We start from the raw sequence: 25,725 nt of genomic DNA, 5'->3' as shown, positions 1-25,725 counted from the left end.
AGTGGAAAATCTCCTCAGAGGGCCACAGAAGAAGAGATACGTGGAAAAATGGTGTGCGTCGATTTCTCCCCAGCACACACGGACTTGCGTCGTTATTTTCCACGCGGGGAAGTCGTGCGTCGTTTTCCGGCGCGCGGACAGTCTCTTTCTGTGGATCGCGGGGATTACCAGATGTGCCGGGTCTGTGAGTGGATTTTCCTGCTTGTTTTCCCGCTGTGCGTCGTTCTGTGGGGCTCTGCGTTGAAATTTCGATCTCACGGCAGGCGTCGCGTCGATTTCTCCCCCGGAGGTCGGGCAGCGTTGTCCTTGCGAAGCCGTGCGTCGAAGTTCCGGTCGTCCTGAAGGCGTCGCGTCGATCAGCGTCGGTGTGCGGCGTTTTTCTCGCCACGAAACAAGCTGTGCGTCGAAAATTTCAGCGCACGGAGCGTCCAAGTGAAAAAGAGAAGTCTTTTTGGTCCTGAGACTTCAGGGAACAGGAGGCAAGCTCTATCCAAGCCCTTGGAGAGCACTTTCACAGCCAGGCAAGAGTTCAGCAAGGCAGCAGGCCAACAGCAAGGCTGCAGTCCTTTGTAGAAAGCAGACAGGTGAGTCCTTTGAGCAGCCAGGCAGTTCTTCTTGGCAGGATGTAGTTTCTGGTTCAGGTTTCTTCTCCAGCAAGTGTCTGATGAGGTAGGGCAGAGGCCCTGTTTTATACCCAAATGTGCCTTTGAAGTGGGGGAGACTTCAAAGAGTGGCTAAGAAGTGCACCATGTCCCCTTTCAGTTCAATCCTGTCTGCCAGGGTCCCAGTAGGGGGTGTGGCAGTCCTTTGTGTGAGAGCAGGACCTCCACCCTCCCAGCCCAGGAAGACCCATTCAAAATGCAGATGTATGCAAGTGAGGCTGAGTACCCTGTGTTTGGGGTGTGTCTGAGTGAATGCTCAAGGAGCTGTCAACCAAGCGCAGCCAGACGTGGATTTTAAGGCACAGAAAGATTTAAGTGCAAAGAAATGCTCACTTTCTAAAAGTGGCATTTCTAGAATAGTAATATTAAATCCGACTTCACCAGTCAGCAGGATTTTGTATTACCATTCTGGCCATACTAAATATGACTTTCCTGCTCCTTTCAGATCAGCAGCTGCCACTTCAATAATGTATGAGGGCAGCCCCAATGTTAGCCTATGGAGGAAGCAGGCCTCACAGTAGTGTAAAAACGAATTTAGGAGTTTTACACTACCAGGACATATAACTACACAGGTACATGTCCAGCCTTTTACCTACACAGCACCCTGCTCTAGGGGTTACTTAGGGCACACATTAGGGGTGACTTATATGTAGAAAAAGAGGAATTCTAGGCTTGGCAAGTACTTTTAAATGCCAAGTCGAAGTGGCAGTGAAACTGCACACACACAGGCCTTGCAATGGCAAGCCTGAGACAAGGTTAAGGGGGCTACTTAAGTGGGTGGCACAACCAGTGCTGCAGGTCCACCAGTAGTATTTAATCTACAGGCCCTAGGCACATACAGGGAGTGCAGAATTATTAGGCAAGTTGTATTTTTGAGGATTAATTTTATTATTGAACAACAACCATGTTCTCAATGAACCCAAAAAACTAATTAATATCAAAGCTGAATATTTTTGGAAGTAGTTTTTAGTTTGTTTTTAGTTTTAGCTATGTTAGGGGGATATCTGTGTGGGCAGGTGACTATTACTGTGCATAATTATTAGGCAACTTAACATAAAACAAATATATACCCATTTCAATTATTTATTATTACCAGTGAAACCAATATAACATCTCAACATTCACAAATATACATTTCTGACATTCAAAAACAAAACAAAAACAAATCAGTGACCAATATAGCCACCTTTCTTTGCAAGGACACTCAAAAGCCTGCCATCCATGGATTCTGTCAGTGTTTTGATCTGTTCACCATCAACATTGCGTGCAGCAGCAACCACAGCCTCCCAGACACTGTTCAGAGAGGTGTACTGTTTTCCCTCCTTGTAAATCTCACATTTGATGATGGACCACAGGTTCTCAATGGGGTTCAGATCAGGTGAACAAGGAGGCCATGTCATTAGATTTCCTTCTTTTATACCCTTTCTTGCCAGCCACGCTGTGGAGTACTTGGACGCGTGTGATGGAGCATTGTCCTGCATGAAAATCATGTTTTTCTTGAAGGATGCAGACTTCTTCCTGTACCACTGCTTGAAGAAGGTGTCTTCCAGGAACTGGCAGTAGGACTGGGAGTTGAGCTTGACTCCATCCTCAACCCGAAAAGGCCCCACAAGCTCATCTTTGATGATACCAGCCCAAACCAGTACTCCACCTCCACCTTGCTGCCGTCTGAGTCGGACTGGAGCTCTCTGCCCTTTAACAATCCAGCCACGGGCCCATCCATCTGGCCCATCAAGACTCACTCTCATTTCATCAGTCCATAAAACCTTAGAAAAATCAGTCTTGAGATATTTCTTGGCCCAGTCTTGACGTTTCAGCTTGTGTGTCTTGTTCAGTGGTGGTCGTCTTTCAGCCTTTCTTACCTTGGCCATGTCTCTGAGTATTGCACACCTTGTGCTTTTGGGCACTCCAGTGATGTTGCAGCTCTGAAATATGGCCAAACTGGTGGCAAGTGTCATCGTGGCAGCTGCACGCTTGACTTTTCTCAGTTCATGGGCAGTTATTTTGCGCCTTGGTTTTTCCACACGCTTCTTGCGACCCTGTTGACTATTTTGAATGAAACGCTTGATTGTTTGATGATCACGCTTCAGAAGCTTTGCAATTTTAAGAGTGCTGCATCCCTCTGCAAGATATCTCACTATTTTTGACTTTTCTGAGCCTGTCAAGTCCTTCTTTTGACCCATTTTGCCAAAGGAAAGGAAGTTGCCTAATAATTATGCACACCTGATATAGGGTGTTGATGTCATTAGACCACACCCCTTCTCATTACAGAGATGCACATCACCTAATATGCTTAATTGGTAGTAGGCTTTCGAGCCTATACAGCTTGGAGTAAGACAACATGCATAAAGAGGATGATGTGGTCAAAATACTCATTTGCCTAATAATTCTGCACTCCCTGTATAGTGCATATTACTAGGGACTTATAAGTAAATTAAATAGTCCAATCAGGTATGATCCAAAGTTACCATGTTTAAAAAGGGAGAGAGCATATGCACTTTAGCACTGGTTAGCAGTGGTAAAGTGCGCAGAGTCTAAAAGCCAGCAAAACAGGGTCCAAAAAGTGGAGGGAGGCAGGCAAAAAGTTAGGGGTGACCACCCTGAGGCATGTCAGGTCTAACAATACCTATTGCGAGTTCACGGGGAATAACATGTGAAATTTGGTGTTTAACACATCAAAACCTGCAAGATGTAGCAAATACCACATATTTTCCTCCTTTAAATTTTGGCAGGTTTGACCTTGTGAAATTTAAGGAAGGCTGAGTTATTTAATACATCCAATAATTATCGGATGTTTAAAGTACCTTCACACTTTTATTTCCAACAAATTCGTAAGCAAGAGTTTACACCTGGGTCGCAATATTATGAGGAACTCATAATCAGACCCTGCGTGTCAGATAAAGCCAAAGGAGAGAGGGTGATCCCGTGGGGCGCCCTGGAGCATCCTGCACCCGTCTTCAAGTCACTCTTTAGATGAAAGGACATTTGGAGAAGCAACAAGCTTACCACCAGCTCCTGAAACAACTTTTATTTACCGAACAAAAGCACGACTTTTAAAACTGTGAACATTCATATATCTGCTTTAAAACATTTAAAGCATGTATTCTGAAATTAAAATCTCTATAATAGTCAAATAGTTTGAAACCACGCTCTCCTAATTCCTATTATATTAAATAACCCTCACTTTTACGCTATCATCCCTGCAACCCAATGTTAAGGCAAAATCCTAATATCGGCAATAACTGCAATCCATAGACTCACCCTAATCATATTTGTAACACATACCTAAATTTACCACTATCCTAGGGCTAGTGCACACCATTGTTAACCTTACCCTAATCATACCATTAACTTAAAGCTAAACCCTAAGCCTTACCCTAATGCTACCCTGTCACTCACCCATGTCTTAACTAGGGGTGCGTGGTGAACTCCGCTCCGCTCGCAGAGTTTTTCAAATTTTATTTAGAGCGTGATGTTCCGAAATACTCAGCAGAGCGGAACAGAGTTTTTTCCTTTCTCACGCTCGCCAACGTCAAGTTGGCGAGCGAGGAAAAACTTACTCCAGAGCACCTCAACAGTGAGATTTCTAAAGGTGGGCGGTTGCGGATGGTCACTACTGCTCGTGTTGTGAAACCTTCCGTTTGTGTTGTGATTAGCTGCCGCTTGAGTAGAAAATCTACTTGAGCGTCAAAAAAGAATTAGCCCCCTCTTGCACTGCCCGTTGTGCCATTTTCCTGATTTTTCAGTGCAGGACAAACACCCAGAGCTAAAAATCAGTGCAAATGGTGCAACCTAACGCACTCTGCCACTTGCAGAACTCTGCGCAGAGCAAGAGCCGCAGAGTTTTTTTATCACTTCACAGAGTTCCACATAGCGAAACTCCGTGAACTCCGCCCAGGCCTAGTCTTAACCTCATCCCTCACCTTACCATTAACCTAATGGTAAACTCTAGCTATTACCCTAATACAAACCCCAACACATGCTTGTCCCTATCCTTACCCCTATCTTAAAGTTAAACACTAACCACTACCTTAATGATAACCCTGACACACACTTGCCTTAACACCCATCCCTAACTTTACCCTTATTCTAAAGCTAAACTGTAACCAACACCCTTGTTAACACATTACCTAACCTTACCCTTATCATACAGCTAACATCAAACCATTACCCCAACGCGCACCCTAGCATATACCTTTGCTTACCCCATCATTAACCTTCCTTTTACCATAAAGCTGGCTCTACACATAAATATAATACTAACCCTAACAATCTAACTCTCTTTAGCCCCAAACCCTGCCCATTCCCAAATGAAAGCTAAACCTTCTAAATGTTATGTAAAAAATATTTGTGTTTTTTTAAGTTTAAAAAAAAATATTTTGCTTAAACATTTGGCATAATATAGACTGGACCTAATAGAGACAATAGCAGAATACATCCTTGCCATATGGAAACGATTGAGTTGGCGCCCACCTTATTTTCTGTGTTGTCTGCTGACACTGAAAAACAGCTGCTGCAGGAATTGCTTGCTGTTGAGGTAAAATTGTCTTTCTCTGCGAGTAGATGCCAGATATCCATTAGGGTCCGGGGCAGTGTCATGATTGGCAGAGTGATTGTTTTGTTGAATGTGAGGTCTCCAACCTTTGTACTAACAAGAGCTACTTATGCTCAATGAAAATCATCCTGAGCTACTAATAGTTTTCGTGTAGTACACATTAGACAATATTACATTAATGGCCACCCTATTCAAGATTACCAGCCATGATCATCTCAGTGCACAATTGCTAGCCATAATGTGAAAAAGGCTTAGTCAGTGTGGAATGCCTTTACAAGGGTAATACATAACAGCCACCACTGCAATGCCCCCTGGCAGCAAATTAATAATATTAGTAATAAGCCTCCCAATACTGCAGGGTATATCATTCAAAAATCAGATTTAAATATATTTTGAAAATGATTGGTTCTGAAAAAAACAGATTTTTATGTCAAATATACATATTTCAATTCTTGTATACATAAATTAATTCAACCACACAAAAGCATCTTGATTTAGTAGGCCGGGCTGCCCACAGGGGAGCTACTCACAGGTACGTGGAGAGCTACCAGTAGCTCACGAGCTACTCTTTGGAGAAGCCTGGGTTAATGGAATATCAGTTATTTGATGACATCAGAAGTAGGCTTTAAAAACATTGATTAGGGAGAAAAGCCCTTAGATTGTGACATCTTCAATAAATCTGTCAAGGATGGCACTGATTAAGTGAAGCAATGATAATCATTGGCAAAGCCGGTAAGTCCGGCCTTGTCAACCTTATATATTTTTTTTATGTATTTGTTTTTTTTAAAATATATGTGCTGTAGGCATTAAAAGTACTTAAAAGTAAATATTCTGCTGTCTGCACGTGGTGTGCATACTATGGTCAAAGTTAAAATAAAATTTAAAAAAATGGAAACGAGATTGGAGCAAACATATGAGCAGCGATGGGCCTTCCAGGCCTGGTACTAAAGTAATGTACTATTCAGGTGGTTGTGCAATTTGTTCAAAAGCAAAATGTCATCATTCACAGTGAAGTTAGTCAGCGGCTGAGGTAGCAGGAGTATGATATGCCTGACACTTCAGCGAACCAATGGATGTAGAGATTTGATTGAAAGCCTCTAAATAGTTCTATTTATGCACTTCTATTACGATTTTTTGTGAAAATATGAGGCATCCTTAGGGTCAGACTGGGTTATAGAGCAATCAAGCAGTGCCTGATGGGCTGGTCTGACAGATCAGTGTGTGGGCCATTTCATTGGCTGTTTTTGGACCTCTTTTATGGTCTAGTGGTCTGCTCTTTAATGTTGATTTTCCTGCTTTTACGATAAGCATTGCCTGCAGCAATCTCAAATCTAAGCAGTCTCTCATACCTTGCAAACTACTTATACACCATGTCTTTATGTGTCCAAAAATGTCCCAATTTGGAACAGGAGCTACTTTTTAGGCCATCAGATTCACTAACAGGAGGACCTTTTAGTCTGGTGCTTGACCTATTTGTTATCCTGATGTGACCTTGCTGGTTGTTAGTGTGAGCAGCCACAAAGATAATGGGAAAAGCAATGACACTGGTCAGAAACCCTTCATAAAACCAGCTCACAATTTCTTCTTAGGTGATATGAAGAATGTCACAGAATAAATGTTTTACGTGGGAGAAGGTGCTCCTTGGAGCACCTATTTGATCTTGAGATCCCAGCTTGGAAGGCATTCCTTTTGTTTTACTTGCTTGACACCATGTGCCTAGTTCATAGAACAGCACAAAGTTTCCACTGTTGCTGAATGTTTTCTTGTGAAGGAGACGTCAGACATGAGGTAAAAGACAACACTGGAAAATTATTTGAGAGTACTGCACCTCAATAATTTCGATTTCTGCCAGACATTAAAGTTATTTTTTTCATTGAAAGCACTTTAAAAAAAAGAAATCTTTGAAATGGCAGAGTTCTGATCTCTCCCCGCACCGAGGACTGCCATGCACCAATATAATATTATATATAATACAATATAATATAAACCAATATTGCATTCAGCGTACTTTGGCCCATATTTTTGGGTTGCTGTGTTGCCTTACGCCAATGTAAAAGAACAGGAATGCACCATATTTATGAAATATGGTGCATTGCAGTCCTTTTCCCCTAGCTGGCACACAATTTGCTGCCTAGTGCCAATGCTGGCACCCTTGCACCATGATGCAAGGGTGTCTGCGTTGCATGCAGGATTGTTTTTGTTCAGGAAGTGGCACCTTCCTGCACAAAACAATGCCAAGAGGCATTTTCCTCTTTCAGTGTGTGCTGTGGAATGCAGCACACATGGTAAGAGAAAAAGAAAACGAGGAGAAATACAAATATTTCTCGGCGTTACGTCTCTCTTGAGAGGCGTAAGGTTTTGTCGCTGTCCCAGGTTTACATCTTTTAGTAAATCTGGGTCAGAGTCAAAATCCATGGGTGTTGCTTTGGGAAACCCATCGCAATGCCCATGGATCGCCCCCGGCACAGAGTAAGGTGACGCAGCGACTTGCCCTGCTTTGTCTTACTCCATATCTACGAGGCCATGAAAAGCCAAGTAAAGTGGCTTTGTGCGGCCTCATAGATCTGGTTGAGAATATTGCGCCTCCGGCACAAAAAGTGATGGTCAGCAGCGCAGCCACTCATAAATACGCCTCTTTGTGTGCAGACACTGAAACTATGCTTTAATGCGTTTTCCTCTTTGTGCGTGTCCTACAGAACGCGGCACATATGCAAAGAGGAAACAATAGGATGAAATGAAACCATTTCTCAGTGCACCTGCCTCAGGGAGGTGGAGGAGTTTGGTCCTGTCCCCATCTACAGTTCTTTCTAGATAGAGATGTCCATCAACATCCCAGGTGCACCAGCCATGAAACACCCCCTTGATGCAAAGTAACCCAAGACAGCCCATTGCGCTTCTTTTCATTACTTTGGCTTACAGACCGACGCATATCATGAGGACATTGTATCAGGTTGCAATAAAATAGTAATGCAAACCTGACACAAACTCTTTGTAAATCTGGGCCCGACTGTTCTCCCCACGCATCACATTTTATAGGAAGATAAATGAGTGGTAACCAACAGGAGACCTACAGTTGGCAGACCTTCTGCACCGGTTGCTCTGTGAACGATGTATCAGGGTAAATCTGGTCATCATGGACGGGGAAGATCCCTCCAATCAGGATGTTGCCCGCGCTCGTGAATCCCGACGCATTGGCTCTCTTGAGTTGGCATCCGGAGGCGGGCTGCTGATTGAACGAAGTGGGCAGGAGGCTCGAGACCACTGCACAGAAGAGCCCGTACTGACAGCCAAGAAGGTTTAGGTTTTCATGCAGAAGTAAGGCCTGGGTGACGTAATGTAACACAACTCCCATGGTACGGATGCAGCCTGGTCGTACACTGATTGCCGAATCACCACGTGACACAAAAAAAACGTAGCAGTGACAGAAAATGAACATTGTTTTATGCCGGGTCTATTCTATATCTCTATAGACCTGGTGCATCTTACAGAATTTTGAGCACATTCGCTGCTGTTTGCACAGAAAAAAAGTCCACAAAGTCCCTTTGCAGAGGAAGAGGCCGCTCCTTCACAGAAGTTAAACACACACACAGTTAAGCTCTTCTGGACAAAATATACTTTCATTATAAAATGAACGGTTCTGAGTTTTGAGGCTCCAATTAAGTTGTGGAGCCCTTGGGGCTGCCCCTGAGTTGAACGAGATTTGGTAGTTGGGAGTGCACGAGCAGTTTTAAGAGGATACGCTTTGGTTTTAGCTACCGCCGATGTACAAGGCGGTTTAGCTCCAGAGCAGAGGCCGGCCAGCATTTATAACCGCTCACAGAGCGTCCCGCAGGACCAGAGACTCCTCGAGTGTCTCCAGCGTGAGCTGCCACCTCCAGCCAGTTTATGGAATGCAGACATCCAAGATGCGCAAACGCCAGGGAGCAGCTGGCGATTATTCCCTAAGTAATGGAAAGTGGAAGGCTCCGAGCCACCCACCCTTTGATTGCAACAGATTTTGTAGTGAAAAAACATAAGGAAGGAGGAGCCCACAAGGTAATCTTTTCAAAGAAATATGTTTTAGAGCCCCTGAAGTTAAGGTTTGCACTTTACTCCATGGGAAATCAGATGTTGTATCCTTTATAACTTCGATTCCCAATGACCCGTCACCACCAAATTTGATGGCTGTCTTTCTCCTTTGCCAAACTTGATGTGGGTGAAATGATTCAAAAGTTATGAGAGTCCCAAACCTTTTTTCACTGACATTTACAGCAGGAATTGTGCTCGCAAATTTCTGTAGTTCTACTGAACCAGATTTTATGGCACAGCAGCGTTTTAATCATTCTGTGCCTTTTCTTGATTTGGTGAAAATCCGCCCCATCGTTGTGAAGATATATGCAAAATGTAAGTAGCCAATATGTGTTAGAAATGGGATCTTTGGTTGGCAGTGAGGTTACCCCCTGTCCAAGCAAGGACCCTCACTCTAGTCAGGGTACGTTACACACAATCCAAATTATCCTGTGCCCACCCTGTGGTAGCTTGGCACTGAGCAGTCAGGCGTAACTTAGAAGGTAATTTGTTAAGTATTTGTGCAATAAATCATACAATACCACCATATAGCACCACAAAAATACACCACGTAGTGTTTAGAAAAATATATAACATTTATCTGGTTAAATGCAGGTCAAAACGATAAAAGATGCAATAAGTAAATGTAGGGATATCACTGAAAAGTGATATAAAGTGTTTTAAGTATTTTTAAGGCAAACAAAGTCTCTTTAAAGCACAAAGTGCCTGGTTCGCGTGAAAAAACTCTTCAAAGGGGTAGCAGAGGAGGAGAAGCGTGGAAACAAAGGGGTATGCGTCGATTTCTCGGGCCGCACACATCGATGCGTCGTTTAGTTTCCACGCAGGGATGGCTGTGCGTCAATTTCCAGCCCTCGGTTGTAGATCCTCTTTGGGTTGGGGGGGTTTTCAGACGCCCCGGGTTCTGTGCGTGGAATCCTGGGCTTGCGGAGCGAAGTCACAAGCGCTGCGTCGATCTGGTGGGCGTTGCATGGAATTTTCTACGCACAACAGGCGCTGCGTCGATTCCCCTTTGGAAGTCGGGCTGCGTCGTCCCAGGCCGGCTGTTTGTCGATCCAGTGGGCTGTGTGTCGATGTTCCGGTCGCAACGCAGGCGCGATGTCGATCTTCTCCTTGCCAAGCCATGCTGCGTCGTTCCGGTTCGGCGTGCTGTGAATTTCTCACCGCAGGGCAGGCTATGCATCGTTCTTAGCAGGTTGTGCGTCAAATTTTCGCCGCGCAAGGAGTCTAGTTGCAAAAGTGAAGTCTTTTTGGTCCCGAGACTTCCGGCAACAGGAGGCAAGCTCTATCCAAGCCCTTGGAGAGCACTTCTTCACCACAGCCAGAGAGCAGCAAGGCAGCAGGGCAACTGCAAGGCAGCAGTCCTTCACAGAAAGCAGTCAGGTGAGTCTTTTGGGCAGTCAGGCAATACTTCTTGGCAGGATGCAGGTTCTGGTTACAGGTTTCTTCTCAATAAAGTGTCTGAGTTGGAAGGGGCAGAGGCCCTGTTTATATACCCAAATGTGCCTTTGAAGTGGGGGAGACTTCAAAGAGTGGCTTAGAAGTGCAACAGGTCCCCTTTCTATTCAATCCTGTCTGCCAGGGTCCCAGTAGGGGGTGTGGCAGTCCTTTGTGTGAGAGCAGGCCCTCCGCCCTCCCAGCCCAGGAAGACCCATTCAAAATGTAGATGTATGCAAGTGAGGCTGAGTATCCTGTGTTTGGGGTGTGCCTGAGTGAATGCACAAGGAGCTGCCAACTAAACCCAGCCAGACGTGGATTGTAAGGCACAGAAAGATTTAAGTGCAGAGAAATGCTCACTTTATAAAAGTGGCATTTCTAAATTAGTAATATTATATCCAACTTCACCAGTCAGCAGGGATTTATATCGCCATTCTGGCTATACTAAATATGACCTTCCTACTCCTTTCAGATCAGCAGCTACCACTCAAACAATGTATGAGGGCAGCCCCAATGTTAGCCTATGAAGGGAGCGGGCCTCACAGCAGTGTAAAAACAAATTTGGGAGTTTTACACTACCAGGACATGTAAACTACATACATACATGTCCTGCCTTTTGCCTACACAGCACCCTGCCATATGGGTTACCTAGGGCACACATTAGAGGTGACTTATATGTAGAAAAAGGGGAGTTTTAGGCTTGGCCAGTACTTTTAAATGCCAACTTGAGGTGACAGTGAAACTGCACACACAGGCCTTGTAATGTTAGGCCTGAGACAAGGTTAAGGGGCTACTTAAGTGGGTGGCACAACCATAGCTGCAGGCCCACTAGTAGCATTTAATCTACAGGCCCTAGGCAGATACAGTTCACATTACTAGGGACTTATAAGTAAATTAAATAGTCCAATCAGGTATGATCCAAGGTTACCATGTTTAAAGGGAGAGAGCATATGCACTTTAGCACTGGTTACCAGTGGTAAAGTGTGCAGAGTCTAAAAACCAGCAAAAACAGTGTCCAAAAAGTGGAGGGAGGCAGGCAAAAAGTTAGGGGTGACCACCCTAAGGCTGTCAGGTCTAACAGCCTGCATGTAAAAGTGTGCATATTTGTTTTCAAAATGAGTCCACAGTCCTACCTGCGTAGGCATGGACAATAACACCCCACTGCCCAAGCGCTCTGTGTCTGCGCACTCAACACTCAGAACAGTTTTCCACCCAGTGTACATAAACATTTATAGGAAAACACGAGAAAGCCAAAGAACTACTGGAACCAAATAAAAAGAAAAGAACTCAGAGGCAAGTCTACCCGCTTATGAATATCTGAAGTAAGGGACAGAGAAAAATGAAAAAGACCTAGGGCCAGATGTAGCAAAGGTTTTTACCCATTCTGTGTCTATGGGAAAAAGTGTTCGTACATATGGCCCCTTATTCCTTAACCTTGCTGTCACTCAGTTGCCTAAGCGCAGGGGGTGTTAGGAAATTCCCTCTAGGGTCTTACATAAGGCTGGGGAAGTGGACCGAAACTAGGCACCTCTGCCTTGCCTAAGGGTCTGAGGGCAATCTAAAATGGTATTGATGCGGCTTGAGTTATCACTGTGAGGGCCATCTCAACCTGGCGAATGATGAAGAGGAATTAAAAAACTGCACACTCTCCTACCAGCTCTACTGAAGTACGGGGGAAGAAACGTTGCTTTAGTCTACCTTCACCTTACCCATGGTAAGAATTGGTTCTCATCAGTGTCTAAGTGGGGAGGGTATGGCTTTAACCCCACCCCCAAGTGGTGATCAATGCTGATGAGCAATTGATCTCACGACAAACACTGCTTATGTGTGGAGGGGCTATTTATTGAATGTCCCTCCCCTTGTCAAGGGTGAGGGGTGGTTACCACCTCCACCCGTCAGCTTGGTTACGGAAAGACAGGAATTTAGAAAAAGAACAAGGAGCTGGTGCGAGTCAACCGACTGCTCCATAAACTGCAAATCTGCACAATGCAGCAGGACATGGATGAGTTGGCTAGATGTCATCTGTTGTTGGACCTGGCCCATTCTGCAGGGTCACCCCAAAAATTGTGCCTTTTTCCCTCCACTTTTTGCTGATTTTGTTTTTGTTGTTCTTAGGACTCTTAGCACATTTGCCACTGCTGACCAGTGCTAAAGTGTATGTTCTCTCTCTTCTAAATATGGTTTGATTGCAACATCCACAATTGACATATTTAATTTTACTTATAAGTCCCTAATAAAATGCACTGCTGTGCACAGCGCCTGTAAATTAAATGCTACTGGTGGACCTGCAGCTCTGACTGTGCCACCACTTAAGTAACTTTGTAAACATGGCTCAGGCCTGCCATTGCACAGCCTGTGTGTGCAGTTTTAAACTGCCATGTTGACCTGGCAAGTTAACCCTCTTGCCAGGCCTAAATCTTCCTTTTGAAAACATTTAAATCACCCCTAAAGTAGGGCCTGGGCAGCCCCAAGAGCAGGGTGCAGTGTATTTAGAAAATCGGACATGTACTTTTAAGTTTTACATGTCCAGGTAGTGAAAAACTGTAAAATTTGTCATTCACTCTTTCTAGGCCTATCTGTGCCACAGGTTAACAGTGGGATTGCCTTGTTACATTTTGTAAGTGTAATTTCCAAAGAGAAGAGATAGGATTCCCGAGGTCAGTGTCTCTGGAATCACAATTTCAAATCACAGCTTATGGTGAAGTCAGATTTTAAATTGCAAATTGGTAAATGCCACTTTTCGAAAGTTGGCATTTTCTTACTTTAATCCCTTCTCTGACAGGCCTTTTCCCCCTCAAATGCGAGGCCTTTGTTTGGCTATTTGTGGCAGTTTGCGCCTAGGCCTTATTAACTTTTTGTCCACATAAGCTACCCATGCCAAATTTGCGTCCTTTTCTTCCAACTTCCTAGGGATTCTAGAGGGACCCAAAGTTTGTGGGTTCCCCTGGAGGAGACCAAGAAAGTAGGCAAAATACAGCAAAAATTTCATTTTTTTAAATGGGGAAAAAGGGCTGCAGAAGAAAGCTTATCTTTTTTCCCCTTGAAATGACATCAACAAAAGGTTTGCAGTGCTAAAATCTCTATCTTCCCAACTTTCAGGAACAGGCAGACTTGAGTCAGAAAACCTCACTTTTCAACACAATTTTGGCATTTTACTGGGACATACCCAATTCTAACTATTTTGTGTACTTTCAGCCTCCTTCCAGTTAGTGGCAGAAATGGGTGTGAAACCAATGCTGGATCCCGGACAGCCAAACATTTCTGAAAAGTAGACAAAATTGAATTCAGCAAGGGGTCATTTGTGTAGATCCTTCAATGTTTTCCTACAGAAAGTAACAGCTAAAGTAAAACAAATATTGAAATTGAGGTGAAAAAAAGCTGTTTCTGTCCATGTTTTCTTCCATAACCTTTTCCAGCTATGGCAGATTTTTGAAAGCAATATACTGTTACGTCTGCTGGATGTTTCCTATATAGGGCTTGCAGGCTCATCAAGAACCCTATGTAACCAAAGCCAATGAAGGAGCTGCACCTTGCAATGGGTTTTCATTGTATACCGGGTATACAGCAATTACCTTGGTGAAATATAAAGAGTGAAAAATAGGTATCAAGGAAACTTTAGTATTTCTATAATGGGCACACAATGAGGTGTTGAGAAGCAGTGCTTATTCGCACATCTCTGAATTCAGAGGTCCCCAGTTTAGCATGTGAATTACAGGGCATTTCTCAAATAGTTGTCTTTTTTATACACTGTCTTACATTTGGAAGGAAATAATGTAGGGAAAGACAAGGGGCAATAACATTTGTTCTTCTATTCTGTGTTCTCCCAAGTCTCCCGATAAAAAAGGTGCCTCACTTGCATGGGTAGGCCTAATGCCCACGACAGGAAATGCAACATGGACACATCACATTTTTAGATTGAAATCTGACTGGTTTTTTGCAAAGTGCCTAGCTGTGGATTTTGGCCTCTAGCTCAGCCGCCAGATAGGGAAACCTAGCAAATCTGTGCATTTTTCAAAACTAGACACCTAAGGGAATCCAGGATGGGGGGACTTTTGGGGCTCTCACCAGGCTCTGTTACCCAGAATCCTTTGCACACCTCAAAATTTGGCAAAAGAAAACACTTTTTCCTCACATTTCAGTGATAAAAAGTTCTGGAATCTGAGAGGAGCCAAAAATTTCCTTTCACTCAGCATTTCCCCAAGTCTCCAGATAAAAATGGTACCTCACTTGTGTGGGTAGGCCTAGTGCCCGCGACAGGAAAAGCCACAAAACACTACGCGGACAAATCAAAATTATCAAATTCAAAACTACCTGTTTTTGTGGGGGTTGGGGGCAAACCTCAAATTTAGCTAAAAAATCACATTGTCCCACATTTCTGTGTGGGATCACCGCACCGGCACAAGTTTCCTATCACCCAACGTTCCCCTCAGTCTCCTGATAAAAATTGTAACTTATTTGTGGAGGTGGGACAAGTGCCTGTGACAGGGAAGAGCCGAAAACATATAGAAATTGAGGGGGAACCAAAGCAGGTCCAAATGGCCAGTTTGGAAAAAAAGTTTTAGGCCGACAAGTGGGGCAGCATTTTTATCGGTATAGATGCGACAGTGCTGACTGGTAGGGATTTTGTGGATTCCTGCAGATTCTGAAAGGTTCCATCACAAAAATGTGGGGGAAATGTGTGATTTCAAGCAAAGTTGGAGGTTTCCAGGCAGTGTGGGTAAGAAAATGGTGCAGGGTGCATGTGAAGCACACCACCCTGAACTCACCCAGATGTTTAGTTTCCAGATGTGTCGAGGTCTCATAGATTTTTCTACATGGCAGCGTCCCAAAGTCCAAAAAGCGCAGCCCTCACCATTCCAAGTGGGACGATTTTGAGCGTTAGGCAAGCTCTCATGGCCCGAATGTAAAACCAAAATCCAAAATAATCAAATGTCCTTTTGCTTGCTATTGGGATAAGATCTTTTAGTGTGTGAGGGGGGAGAGCTGAAGACTGTTACCCCCTTTAGTTGGGGTGGGGGCATAACCATGCCTATACTGGTTGGTAACCAACACCCCACTATTTTTTTTAATTCCCTGGAATCTAATAGGCTTTCACCCCGCCCCCCCCCTTTCCGGGAGTGAATCAGGGGTAATTCCCACATCTGCCCACCGATGTTTTGTCCCTATTTATTGGGGGTGGGGGTATGGCTATACCCCCACTCTCATTTTTAGTAAACAAATCTTCCCTGGTGCCTGGTGGGCTTTCTGCCCCCTGTGGGTGGCAGATGAGCCTTACAAAAATAGGCCAATCTACCCCCAAGGGGGCCAGAAATAGTCTTAAATAAATTTGCCCCCCAGGGGAGTCACCCTTGCCTACGGGGTCTTGTGTGAAATTGGCACAAAAAAAAATCTTTGGTGTCTAGTGGTTTCTACTTCCCTTGAGGGCAGATTGGCCTAAGGAAAATAGGCCGATCTGCCCCCATAGTGGGGAGAAATGGCCTAAAATATATGTACCCCCCAGGGGAGCAACCTTGCCTAAGGGGTTGCTCGCCATCTATACAAAACAAATCACTGGTGCCTAGTGGTTTCTGCCCCCCCTTTGGGGGCAGATTGGCCTAATTACAATGGCCTAAAAACAATATGCCCCCCTAGGGGAGCATCCCTTGCCTAAGGGGTCGCTCCCCACATGTAAAAAATAAAAGCAATAAATAACCCTGGTGTCTAGTGGCTTCTGGAAGGAAACCTCTGACCTCACATGGGGAGGTGAGGGGGTGGGGCTGGAAGGGGAAGCAATTCCCCTTCCATCCCTTCCCTGAGGGGGTGGATGGAAGGCTCCCATGAGCATGGCGCAGGACGTAATGGTTACGTCCTTGGCGCCTCAGCGCTGCAGCCAAGGACATAACTGTTACATCTGTGGTGACCAAGGGGTTAAGTTATCTTGTGCCTTCTGCCTGTCTCTGAATACACGTCTGGGTGGTGACAGGTGGGCTCTTGTGCATTCCTTCCAGCCAGCCACACAAAGGGAGCTTAGGTGTGACTGAATAGGTTTCTGCATGTTGATGGCCCATCCCGGTCAGTATGGGAGGAAAGAGTTGACACAACTGAAGGGACTGTGTGCTGAGCCCTCACAATGGGCTGCATAACCCACTGTAGTTTGTGTGGAGTCACAGCAGGACGGACACGGACTTTGTGCACTTCAAAGGCCTCTTTCTGAAGTCTCTCCCACTTCAAAGCCACCAATAGGTGTAAGAACTGTACTTCTGACCCTACCAAATCAGTACACTTCTGGACCATAGGACATTCTGCCAGGAAGAAAGACCGCTGTGCTGCTAAAGGGACTGTAATTCTGCTGGAACTCTGCTAGACTTTGTTGGACTCCTGTCCTGCTGCCTTCCTTTCCCGGGAGTGAAAAGAACTGGACCTGTATCTTTATATCCTCAGAATGAAAGTGACTGCAAGGGCTTGCTGGCTTGCTTTTTCTGAATTCTCAGGGACATCATAGACTTCACTCACGTCTACTACAGCTGCTGGACTCTGGCAACTGTGAGTCCTACCCTACCAGGTAGTGCCAGTCCAGGCCTGTGCCCTTGGAAGTGTGTTTCCCCGTGCTGGTCCAGCAGAATCTGCGCATTGCTGTCACTGGGCCGATCTGAACCGCCTCATCTCACTTCAATAACAACACATTGCCGCTGATGAGGAGGACTTTGCACCCTTGATTGAGTTGCTCAAGATCGACACTTCACCAATAGCCCCAATGCTTTACCTTTGCATCACTTGCTGCAAGGCCCGACAGCAACGCATCTTTGACTGAGTGAATAAGAACCGGCGCAACACCTTTGCATCGCCGCCTCAGCTCCTCGCATTGGATCTTCAACGTCAACGCAACCCTCCACCCAAGGTACTGTGTCAGCGGGACAGGTTTGGTCCCTGTAGCCGGCCCACACTCCATCATGGTCAGCCGGAACTTTGGATTCACCCCGGCCTAGCGTGACCCGATAGCCCTGGTTGGCGCTTAATCTTTTAAGCAGTACAATTGTAGATATTCTTTAAAAAAATCATATTTCGATGTCTCCTTATTGGATTTTTGTTGTTTTGGTCTTTAGGTTGTTCATTAAATTAAAATGTATTTTTATAACCTGGTGTGGATTACTTTTGTCTGTTGTTTTCAATGTTTTATTATTTTAAATGTTGCACAAATCATTTACACATTGCCTCCTACGTTAAGCCTGCCTGCTCTTTACCAAGCTACCAGAGAGTAAACACTGGTTAATTTATGGTGTGTAACTGACTTTCCCTGAATAGGATTGTGGTCCCTCGTTGGACAGGATACATAGGCAATGCAAAGCCACTTTGCTTGGCTTTCAATGGCCTCCTAGATATGGAGTGAGGCATCAGTGCAAATCGCTGCTTTGCCATACTCTGCACAGAAGAGGCATTCCATGGGCATTGTAGTGGGTGCTCCTCAGCAACACTCTTGGATATTTTCATATCCCCAGATTTACAAGACTTTGGTGAGGCGTAAAGAGGAAAAATATCTTTATTTCTCCTAGTTTTTTCTTCTTTCCATGTGTGATGCATTCTGCAGCACACATAGAAAGAAAAAAAGCATCCCAGGATTGTATTTGTACAGGAAGGTGCCCCTCTACAAAGCATACACCCTGGCACCGTGCATGCTTTAGCACTAGGCTGTCAAAACGGCCCCAGCGCACTGGGAAAGGACAGGAATGCTCCATATGCCATAAATAGGGTGCATTTCTCCCTTTCCCTTTTACACAGGGCAGCTCGTAAATATGGGCCTCAATTTCTAATGCCTGTACAAGCACAAAGACCCCAATTGAGAAGAGGATACAGGGGTGGGCGACAGGCGACCCTGACCTGCCCTCTGTGGTAACACAATGGGTTGGACATTGAGGAGCAGATCACTACGAGCCCCTGGTTCCTGTTCCCAATTGAGGAACAGGGTTCAAAGATGAAAAGAAGGCGATATTGGCCTGCTCCTCTATGGCCTGTATATTGCACATGACACAGACTATGTTACCCACTCCTGTGCCCTGTTCGCAGTGGAGAACTGGGTATTGGGGTGAGTAGCAAGCCACCATGTCGAACTTCCCTGTGCCCCACTGATTGCTCTTGGACAGGAACTATCAGCTCATTTGTTATCTTTTCCATTTCCTGCTCTTCAATTGAGAACAGGGTGCAGGGTTGAGTGACAAATGCCTTACAGAAACTTTTCTGAGCGTCCTGCATGACATGGAGGAGCCAGTCAGCTATCAGATGTAGTATATGAGGCAGTGACAGCAGGTGTGGCTCCCCTGCTATGGCGGAGGAGCATCGTACTACCACCCCCCCCAACCCCCAACCCCCACACCAGCAGCTGGAAAACTTTTATTTTAAAATGATAATAAACTACATTTATTATTGTTTTATAGTAAAAGGGGTGGGTCCATGGGGCTGTGACAGGGATGAGGGGGAGTGCACAGCACTCTCCCTCAGTGCGCATGTATGCTTGGCCGGCTGTCTCAGCCAAACACACATGCACACTGAGCCCTCTCCAACCCTGCAATGCCAGCAGTGCGTTGCTGGGTTTGAAGCAGCATGCAGAGACTTCCACTCTGTCTTGGAGTGCCCTGGCTCCCAGCAGCATGAAATCAGCGTCAGGAATGGACGAAGGGCAGGCTGGGAGCCTGTGCCTGCAGTCCAGTCGAGGAGCAGATCAGAGCGGCGAGGTGTGGCGCAAAAAGTCACTTAAAAAATATATATTATTACATACATATATTTTGTTTATCGTGCTCTGCCCGCCACATGCCGCCCCACCCCGAATGTAAGTGCAAGGACTTAGCCAGATAGACTGAGGGATGTCCAAGAGGGCTTCAAAGTGGGGTCTCTGCTTGTAGGTCAAAAACTGGGCGGAGGGTCTCCCCAAGGTGCAGTTTCAGTGGAGAGTAGCAATGATGAAAGTGTGAAATAGTGAGAGCGAAGATATGTGAGTGACCTTGTAACTGAGTGAGTGAGTAAGGGAGAGTGAGAATCAATGTGCAGCAGTATGAGAGACAGTGAGAGTGAGTGTTGGTCAGTATATTTCTGTGAGTGAGTGGGAGTATGGCTTAGAATGAGAGAGTAAAGATGAGGGACTGTGAATATGTGTGAGTTGCAATAAGTGTGTGAGGAGTGTGAGTATAAGTGAGCAAGAGTCAGGGGCACTCCTGGGAAGTGTGTGTGTGTGTGTGTGTGTGGAGGTGTGTGCGTGTTGTGTTTGCAAGTCTGCCACTGGTCATGGCATACCCAAGGTAATTCTAGGCTTATGAAATTACCTAGGACCACCTACTGGCACTGCACAATCAGAGGTCATTCTTGCAAGGAAGGGCACCAGTGGCAAAATGCAGGCCCTGGCATACTGGAAGTAATTCTTGGAATGTGGCAACACCATGGCGAAGGGATGTTGATATGTAGCTGATGGTGCTGGTATATTGGAGGTAATTCTTGGTTTAAGGTTAGGCAACTCTGGCATACTGTGGGAGGAAGGAATCAGTGACAAAATGCTGCCCTTCACCTCTAAATGCCTTATTGACGTATGGAGGATTCGATATGTGGGAAGCATGAATCATAAAATTCTGATACTGGCATACTGTATGCAAATCTCAACATATAGGGGGTGCTGATCACAAACAATTAGAACGGCACACTGGAGTGACCTGAAGTAACTCTTAAAATATAGGATAGGGGAAACACAGCAAAGTTTTAAAAAAAAATCAAGTGAACTGCTGGGAAGTGTTAGACGTCACTGGCACACAATAAACATGTTGGAATCTTTTCTGAACCACCATTCAAAGCCTATTGCTTTTAGCAAATGTATGTGAAAATCCGGATGTTATTTAGAATTTAGAATCAACATACACCAGGTAATACATTCCATGCCATATCTATATTACGTAGAGCAATTCATTAGGAAAAACAGGTAGAAACGTGTGATGTGAATCTTCAGCCACGTAGGAGCCATTAATTAAAGAGATGCCTCCTGGCCCAGTGTCAGTGTTTAAGTTAGAATAGTGAAGCTATTTCAGTAGCCTAGCGCCAGTGCAGGCACCCTTGCACTATGGTGCATGTGACTGTGTTGCATGCAGGATTGTTTTTGTACAGGAAGGTGCATGTTCCTGCACAAAAACAATTGCGGGAGGCCTTTTCCTCTTTCTATGTGTGCTGAAGAATGCAGCACACATAGAAAGAGGACACAACGAGGTGACGTTTTGGCACATCCCCAGCTTCACAAGATCTTGTGAATCTGGGGATGCATCAAAATGCATGTCTGTTGCCTGGGAGCACCACATGCAATGCCCATGGACCACCTCCCAAAAGCAGAATAAGGCAACACAGCGATCTGAGCTGCCTTGCCTTACTCCATGTTTATGAGGCCATTCAAATCCACGCAAAGTGGCTTTACGTAGTCTCATAAATATGAGTTAGTGGTGGCACTGCCGTTGCGTCACAAAAGGTGACGCAATGGCAGCACAAGGCCCTCATAAATGTGGCCCTTAGAGCATTTATAGACCCTAAATTGAGCCCAGGTGAGAGACGTGGCGTACCTTCATATGTATTTCATACATTGACTAGCACACAGTTAATATCTTAGAAAAGACTCCAGCATACTTGCTGAAAATGATGTGATGTTTATGTGGTGTCTGCATCAACCGTACTGAAAGCTAAAGCATGCTGTAGCCTTGTGTACGTTGCTCTCACAACACTCTTTTGGGCATTTTCCTGCAACAACCAGAGATTATTCATCGTGTTCAATGTAGTCTGATAGAAGTTTATAGTGCCTTACGATGGTGTGCCAGAATGTACTCCAATCTGAAAGCTGATTAGATCAATCCTATATCAGGGAGGGGTCAAGAAAACCAAATCCACCCATCACCATCCCCAGAATGATGTGATAATCAGGACCTTATTTATGGGGAATTGGCGTAGGGCTGCTCCGCAAGTCTTCTTGCTGCACTGCCCTACGCCACTGTGAAAGGGCAGGAATGCACTGTATTTATGAAAAACAGTGCATTCCTGTCCTATCCCCCTAAACTGACGCACAATGGGCGGCCTAGCGCCAACGCAGGCACCTTGCACCACACTGCAAGAGTGCCTGCCTTGCAAGCAGGATTGTTTTTGTGCAGGAAGGTGCACCTTCCTACACGAAACCAATCCCAGGAGGTGTTTTCCTCTTTCATTGTGTGCTGCAGAATGGAGTACACATGAAAAGAGTAAAAAAACGAGGAGAAATAAAAATATTTCTCCTTGTTACGGCTGCTCTGGGGAGGTGTAAGGTGCACTGCCCTAGGTTTACGTGATTAAGTAAATCTGGGGCAGCGTCAGATTCCATGGGTGTTGCTTGGAAAAACCCACCGCAACACCCATGAAACGCCTCCCTGGAGCAGAGTCAGGCAATGCGGCGACTTGCGCTACCTTCTCTTACTCCATATCTGTGAGGCCACGCAAAGCCACAATAAGTGGCTTAGCTGGTTGCGATGTCTGTGCCCCTGAGCAACAAAAATAGTGACTCTCCAGTGGCTCGAGCCTCTCATAAGTATGCCCCTCAGTTTCAACCGTGTATTCCCGTACACGCAGGTTACTTTGCAGCTTAGCCACAAGACCACCTTGAAACAGCATACTACCGCCAGGGTGCACGCCACCAGTGCACAAGAAGTGGCTTCCCTGGCTTTGGTCCGTGTTACATCATGCTAAACTGCAAAGCCAGACAAACTGTGGGGATCTGTTTAGTGTTACCAATGACAGCAGAGGTCCAGCGAGCTGTCTGTAATTTGAGACGCATTTGCAGAAACAGTCAGAAGAGGCATTTGCAGTCAATTATTTATGCTTTTTTATATATATTTCCTTTTTTATTTACTTATTTAGTATTTTTTATTCAACATTTTCAGATTCGGTACTATGGGAGGGTACTTCTGCACTTTACAATATGTCATCCATAGAAAGCCTAGCTCTCTTTATAAACACAGCTGTGAAACATTATTGTCGAATCCAGGATACCCCGTGAGGAGAAGGAATACACATTAGAAGAGGAAATGGAAAAATGAATAAATTAACTTTTAAACAGTGACTGAGATGCATTGCCTCATGTAATTATTAGTTGGAGGGGATTTTCAAGGTAACAGCATTGTGAGGGAGGCCTTAGCATGAGTACACCAAAGGTGACTGTCCTAAACCAAAGGGCGTCAACTTGATGCCTCAGTTCATCGGGTAGACAGTGCTATTCCATGGAAGCTGCCTCTGAAAATATGGTTAGATCTGAATTTCTTGCACATCAGTCTTGTGTTGCGATTATTCCAGAGGTTTTCCTTTCCACCTGATACTTTAAATGAAGAGTCAAGCTCTGATTGATATTGACGAGGAAATGCCTTGAACATGATGCTGTCAATTTAAAATGATTTTTTGCTTCTCTCAGAGGCCGTTGGAGATTTTTCACTAGTGCGGAAATCTATTCAAACTTTTTAATATCGGATGGTCAGCTTGCTACTCAGTATAAACAAGACAGTCATCTTGCTGCTGAGTATAAATCAGATAGTAGCTTGCTGCTGAATATAACCCATGTAGTCAGTTTGCTGCTGTATATAAACAATAGCCATCTTGCTGCTGAATATAGCCTAGTGTTGGATGGGGCAATGCCAACTTGAAATTCAGATCTCCAGTCAGGACTGCATTTCCCAAATCAGCTTGAGAAGTAACCAAAGTTTGCATCACTGAGCGGAAGAACATACTGTTTGGAAATGGTTGACTCTTTTTTAGTTATTGAAGTATAACTCTGGAGCTTTTTAGAGCATGAGCTTGTAATTGCCACCAAGCAGCAACTAATAACTCCAAAGAGAACCACTGCATTGTTGTCACTCTGTTACAGATGGAGAGGCAGTACCAGGAAAAAGAGGCCTTCACTGCAGATTTGGTAATGACAGGAAGAACAAAATAGGGGATTGATGTCAATCAGACCCCTACATCATGGTCAGCAAGCCCCATGACATTTCGGCTTTCAATCTTTGGATAGCAACCAGAACCAGGAGCGCAAATGGACTAACAGCAAGCATCACTCGCCAGTGGGATAACTTTGGGGGTTTTCCAGGTTTGAAACCCAGAAACACGCCCTGTTGCCTACTCAAAATGATATGCAACAGGGGCACCAGAAAGTAAGCATACAACTCAGGTAATAATTGGGTAACTTTGCATTCACTAGTTCAACTGGTTGAGCAACCACCGCAGACAATGTGCACTATTATTATCGCTGTAATGAGCACACCCAGGTAGGACTGAGCCATTCAATGCTACTCCGCAAAGCAACCAATTTGGGCATTCACGAAGCAGAGCAATCACCCCTGAAAACGTGAGAAGGGGAAATGGAAATGGCTGTTCTAGAGTGAGAATCCTTAATCAGCATGCCAGAACTGTCTACTGGGAAGTTCTAGAACGTGTTTTACTTATGTTCAGACACATCTTCTTATTAGTAAACAGAAATGTAGATTCAGGTCATTCTTCAAGGTGAAAATTAATTTTCCGAGAGGAGCATGCCTCAGTTCGTACCTTGGTAGAGAATAAAGTCAATGGACAAAGCCCCATTCCCCTCCTAGAAGCGTCTGTTCCTAATGGGGGCGTGGACTGAGAGCGATGGAGTAGGCAGGGGCACCAGCCAGCTCCTGGGACCGAGCCACCATCCGGCTCCACCTAGGTATGCAATCTTCCCCCATAATCCCGAATTAAATGGGAAAATGTACTAATGTCACTCCTATGCCCGGAATACCATCTTCTTAGGCGGCTTCAAGCCAAATAATTCAGTAATATTTGGGGCACTTTTCCTCATGTGCAAGGCAATCAATGATGGCAGCCCCTCTGAAGAGCACTAAACCCTGATTGAAACCTGAGGTACGCTATCAGAGGCTGTGAGACACTCTCCCTTGCCCTTCAGGGACCACCCACGAGGGGTAAATAACCCTACAGTTACTGGTCACCACCAGTCGCCTGGTGTTGGAGCTGAGACATTAGTGTGTGGTCGGCTGGCAGAGGGCCACAGAAGTGCATGGAGGGACAGGACAGTTTTGGGGCTGTTGAGTGCCTGGTGGGACCATGCTGCTGAGGTACTGGTCCAGCCCTCAGCAATGCAGGAGGGAGCTCCAGGGGTTCAGACAGGACAGCAACAGAGCGATCAAGCAGCACACGCTTCACAAGAATACTGAACACGTCTGTGGGTTTACGAGCACTTAGTGTTGAGCCCTGCCGATTCACGGACAAGGTACAACTGAGCTGCACCTAATGGGAAAACATACCTCCACCGCCCAAGAGGCCTAGTTAGTGCTATATGGCCTCCTGCAAATTGAGCACTATACATGGCCGTAGCACTAAGGGTCAGTTATAGCAGAGTGGGTAGGGACACTGAAGGGATAACATCCCTTCCAACCCCATCAGGAAGCCTATGAGTTCCTGGGAAAACTCATTTGTTTCATTGCAGCCTGCTCAAAATAGGGGAACGCGGCCTCCAGGTCTGATCAGCGCACCAGGAGAGGGAGCCTGCAGCACCATGCACACCCTGAGCAGCAACACTTGGCTGATACGGGCAACCCACCAAAATGGGCAAACACTCCAGATGGAGAGGGGCAGAAGAGAATACCCGAATAAAATCTCGCTCTCACAGTTGTATGGAAGAAGGCCTCTCTCACACCAACCAAGTACCTACTGCCCCCATTGAAACTACCCAGGACTCCATACTGATAGTGAGAAAAGGCAGCAGGGAGGCTTTTGAACACAAAATGGGCACAGCAATGGCTGGTAATTGCATCCTTAGTGATGATCAGCGCAAAATGGCAGAGCGAATGACAGTCACCAAACGGAACGTAGAAGATGTACAACCGACAATAGAAGGCCTGAAAGAGAAATAGCAGAGTTAATGAAGAGGTTTCAAACCCTGGAATATGGAGCAGAAGAAGCAGAGGGTACAGCACGCAGGAACAATATCCGGGTATTTTGTCTACATAACAAGCTTCAAAG

At 45.3% G+C, this 25,725-nt stretch overlaps 1 protein-coding gene across 1 annotated transcript in view; it reads right to left on the bottom strand.

The window, feature by feature from the left end:
• The window catches only part of LOC138267223 (extracellular calcium-sensing receptor-like), a 37,562-nt gene extending 28,993 nt beyond the window's left edge, over positions 1 to 8,569 (bottom strand). Inside the window, exon 1 of the mRNA XM_069216079.1 lies at positions 8,289 to 8,569. Coding sequence (XP_069072180.1) covers positions 8,289 to 8,569 — 281 coding nt within the window. The remainder of the gene's footprint in view (positions 1 to 8,288) is intronic.
• Between the last annotated feature and the right edge of the window lie 17,156 nt (positions 8,570 to 25,725).

Source organism: Pleurodeles waltl, chromosome 12, assembly GCF_031143425.1.
Source record: "Pleurodeles waltl isolate 20211129_DDA chromosome 12, aPleWal1.hap1.20221129, whole genome shotgun sequence".
In the NCBI taxonomy this organism is placed as follows: Eukaryota; Metazoa; Chordata; class Amphibia; order Caudata; family Salamandridae; genus Pleurodeles; species Pleurodeles waltl.
Note: the sequence above shows the minus strand (reverse complement) of the source record. Positions and strands in the feature narration are given on the sequence as shown.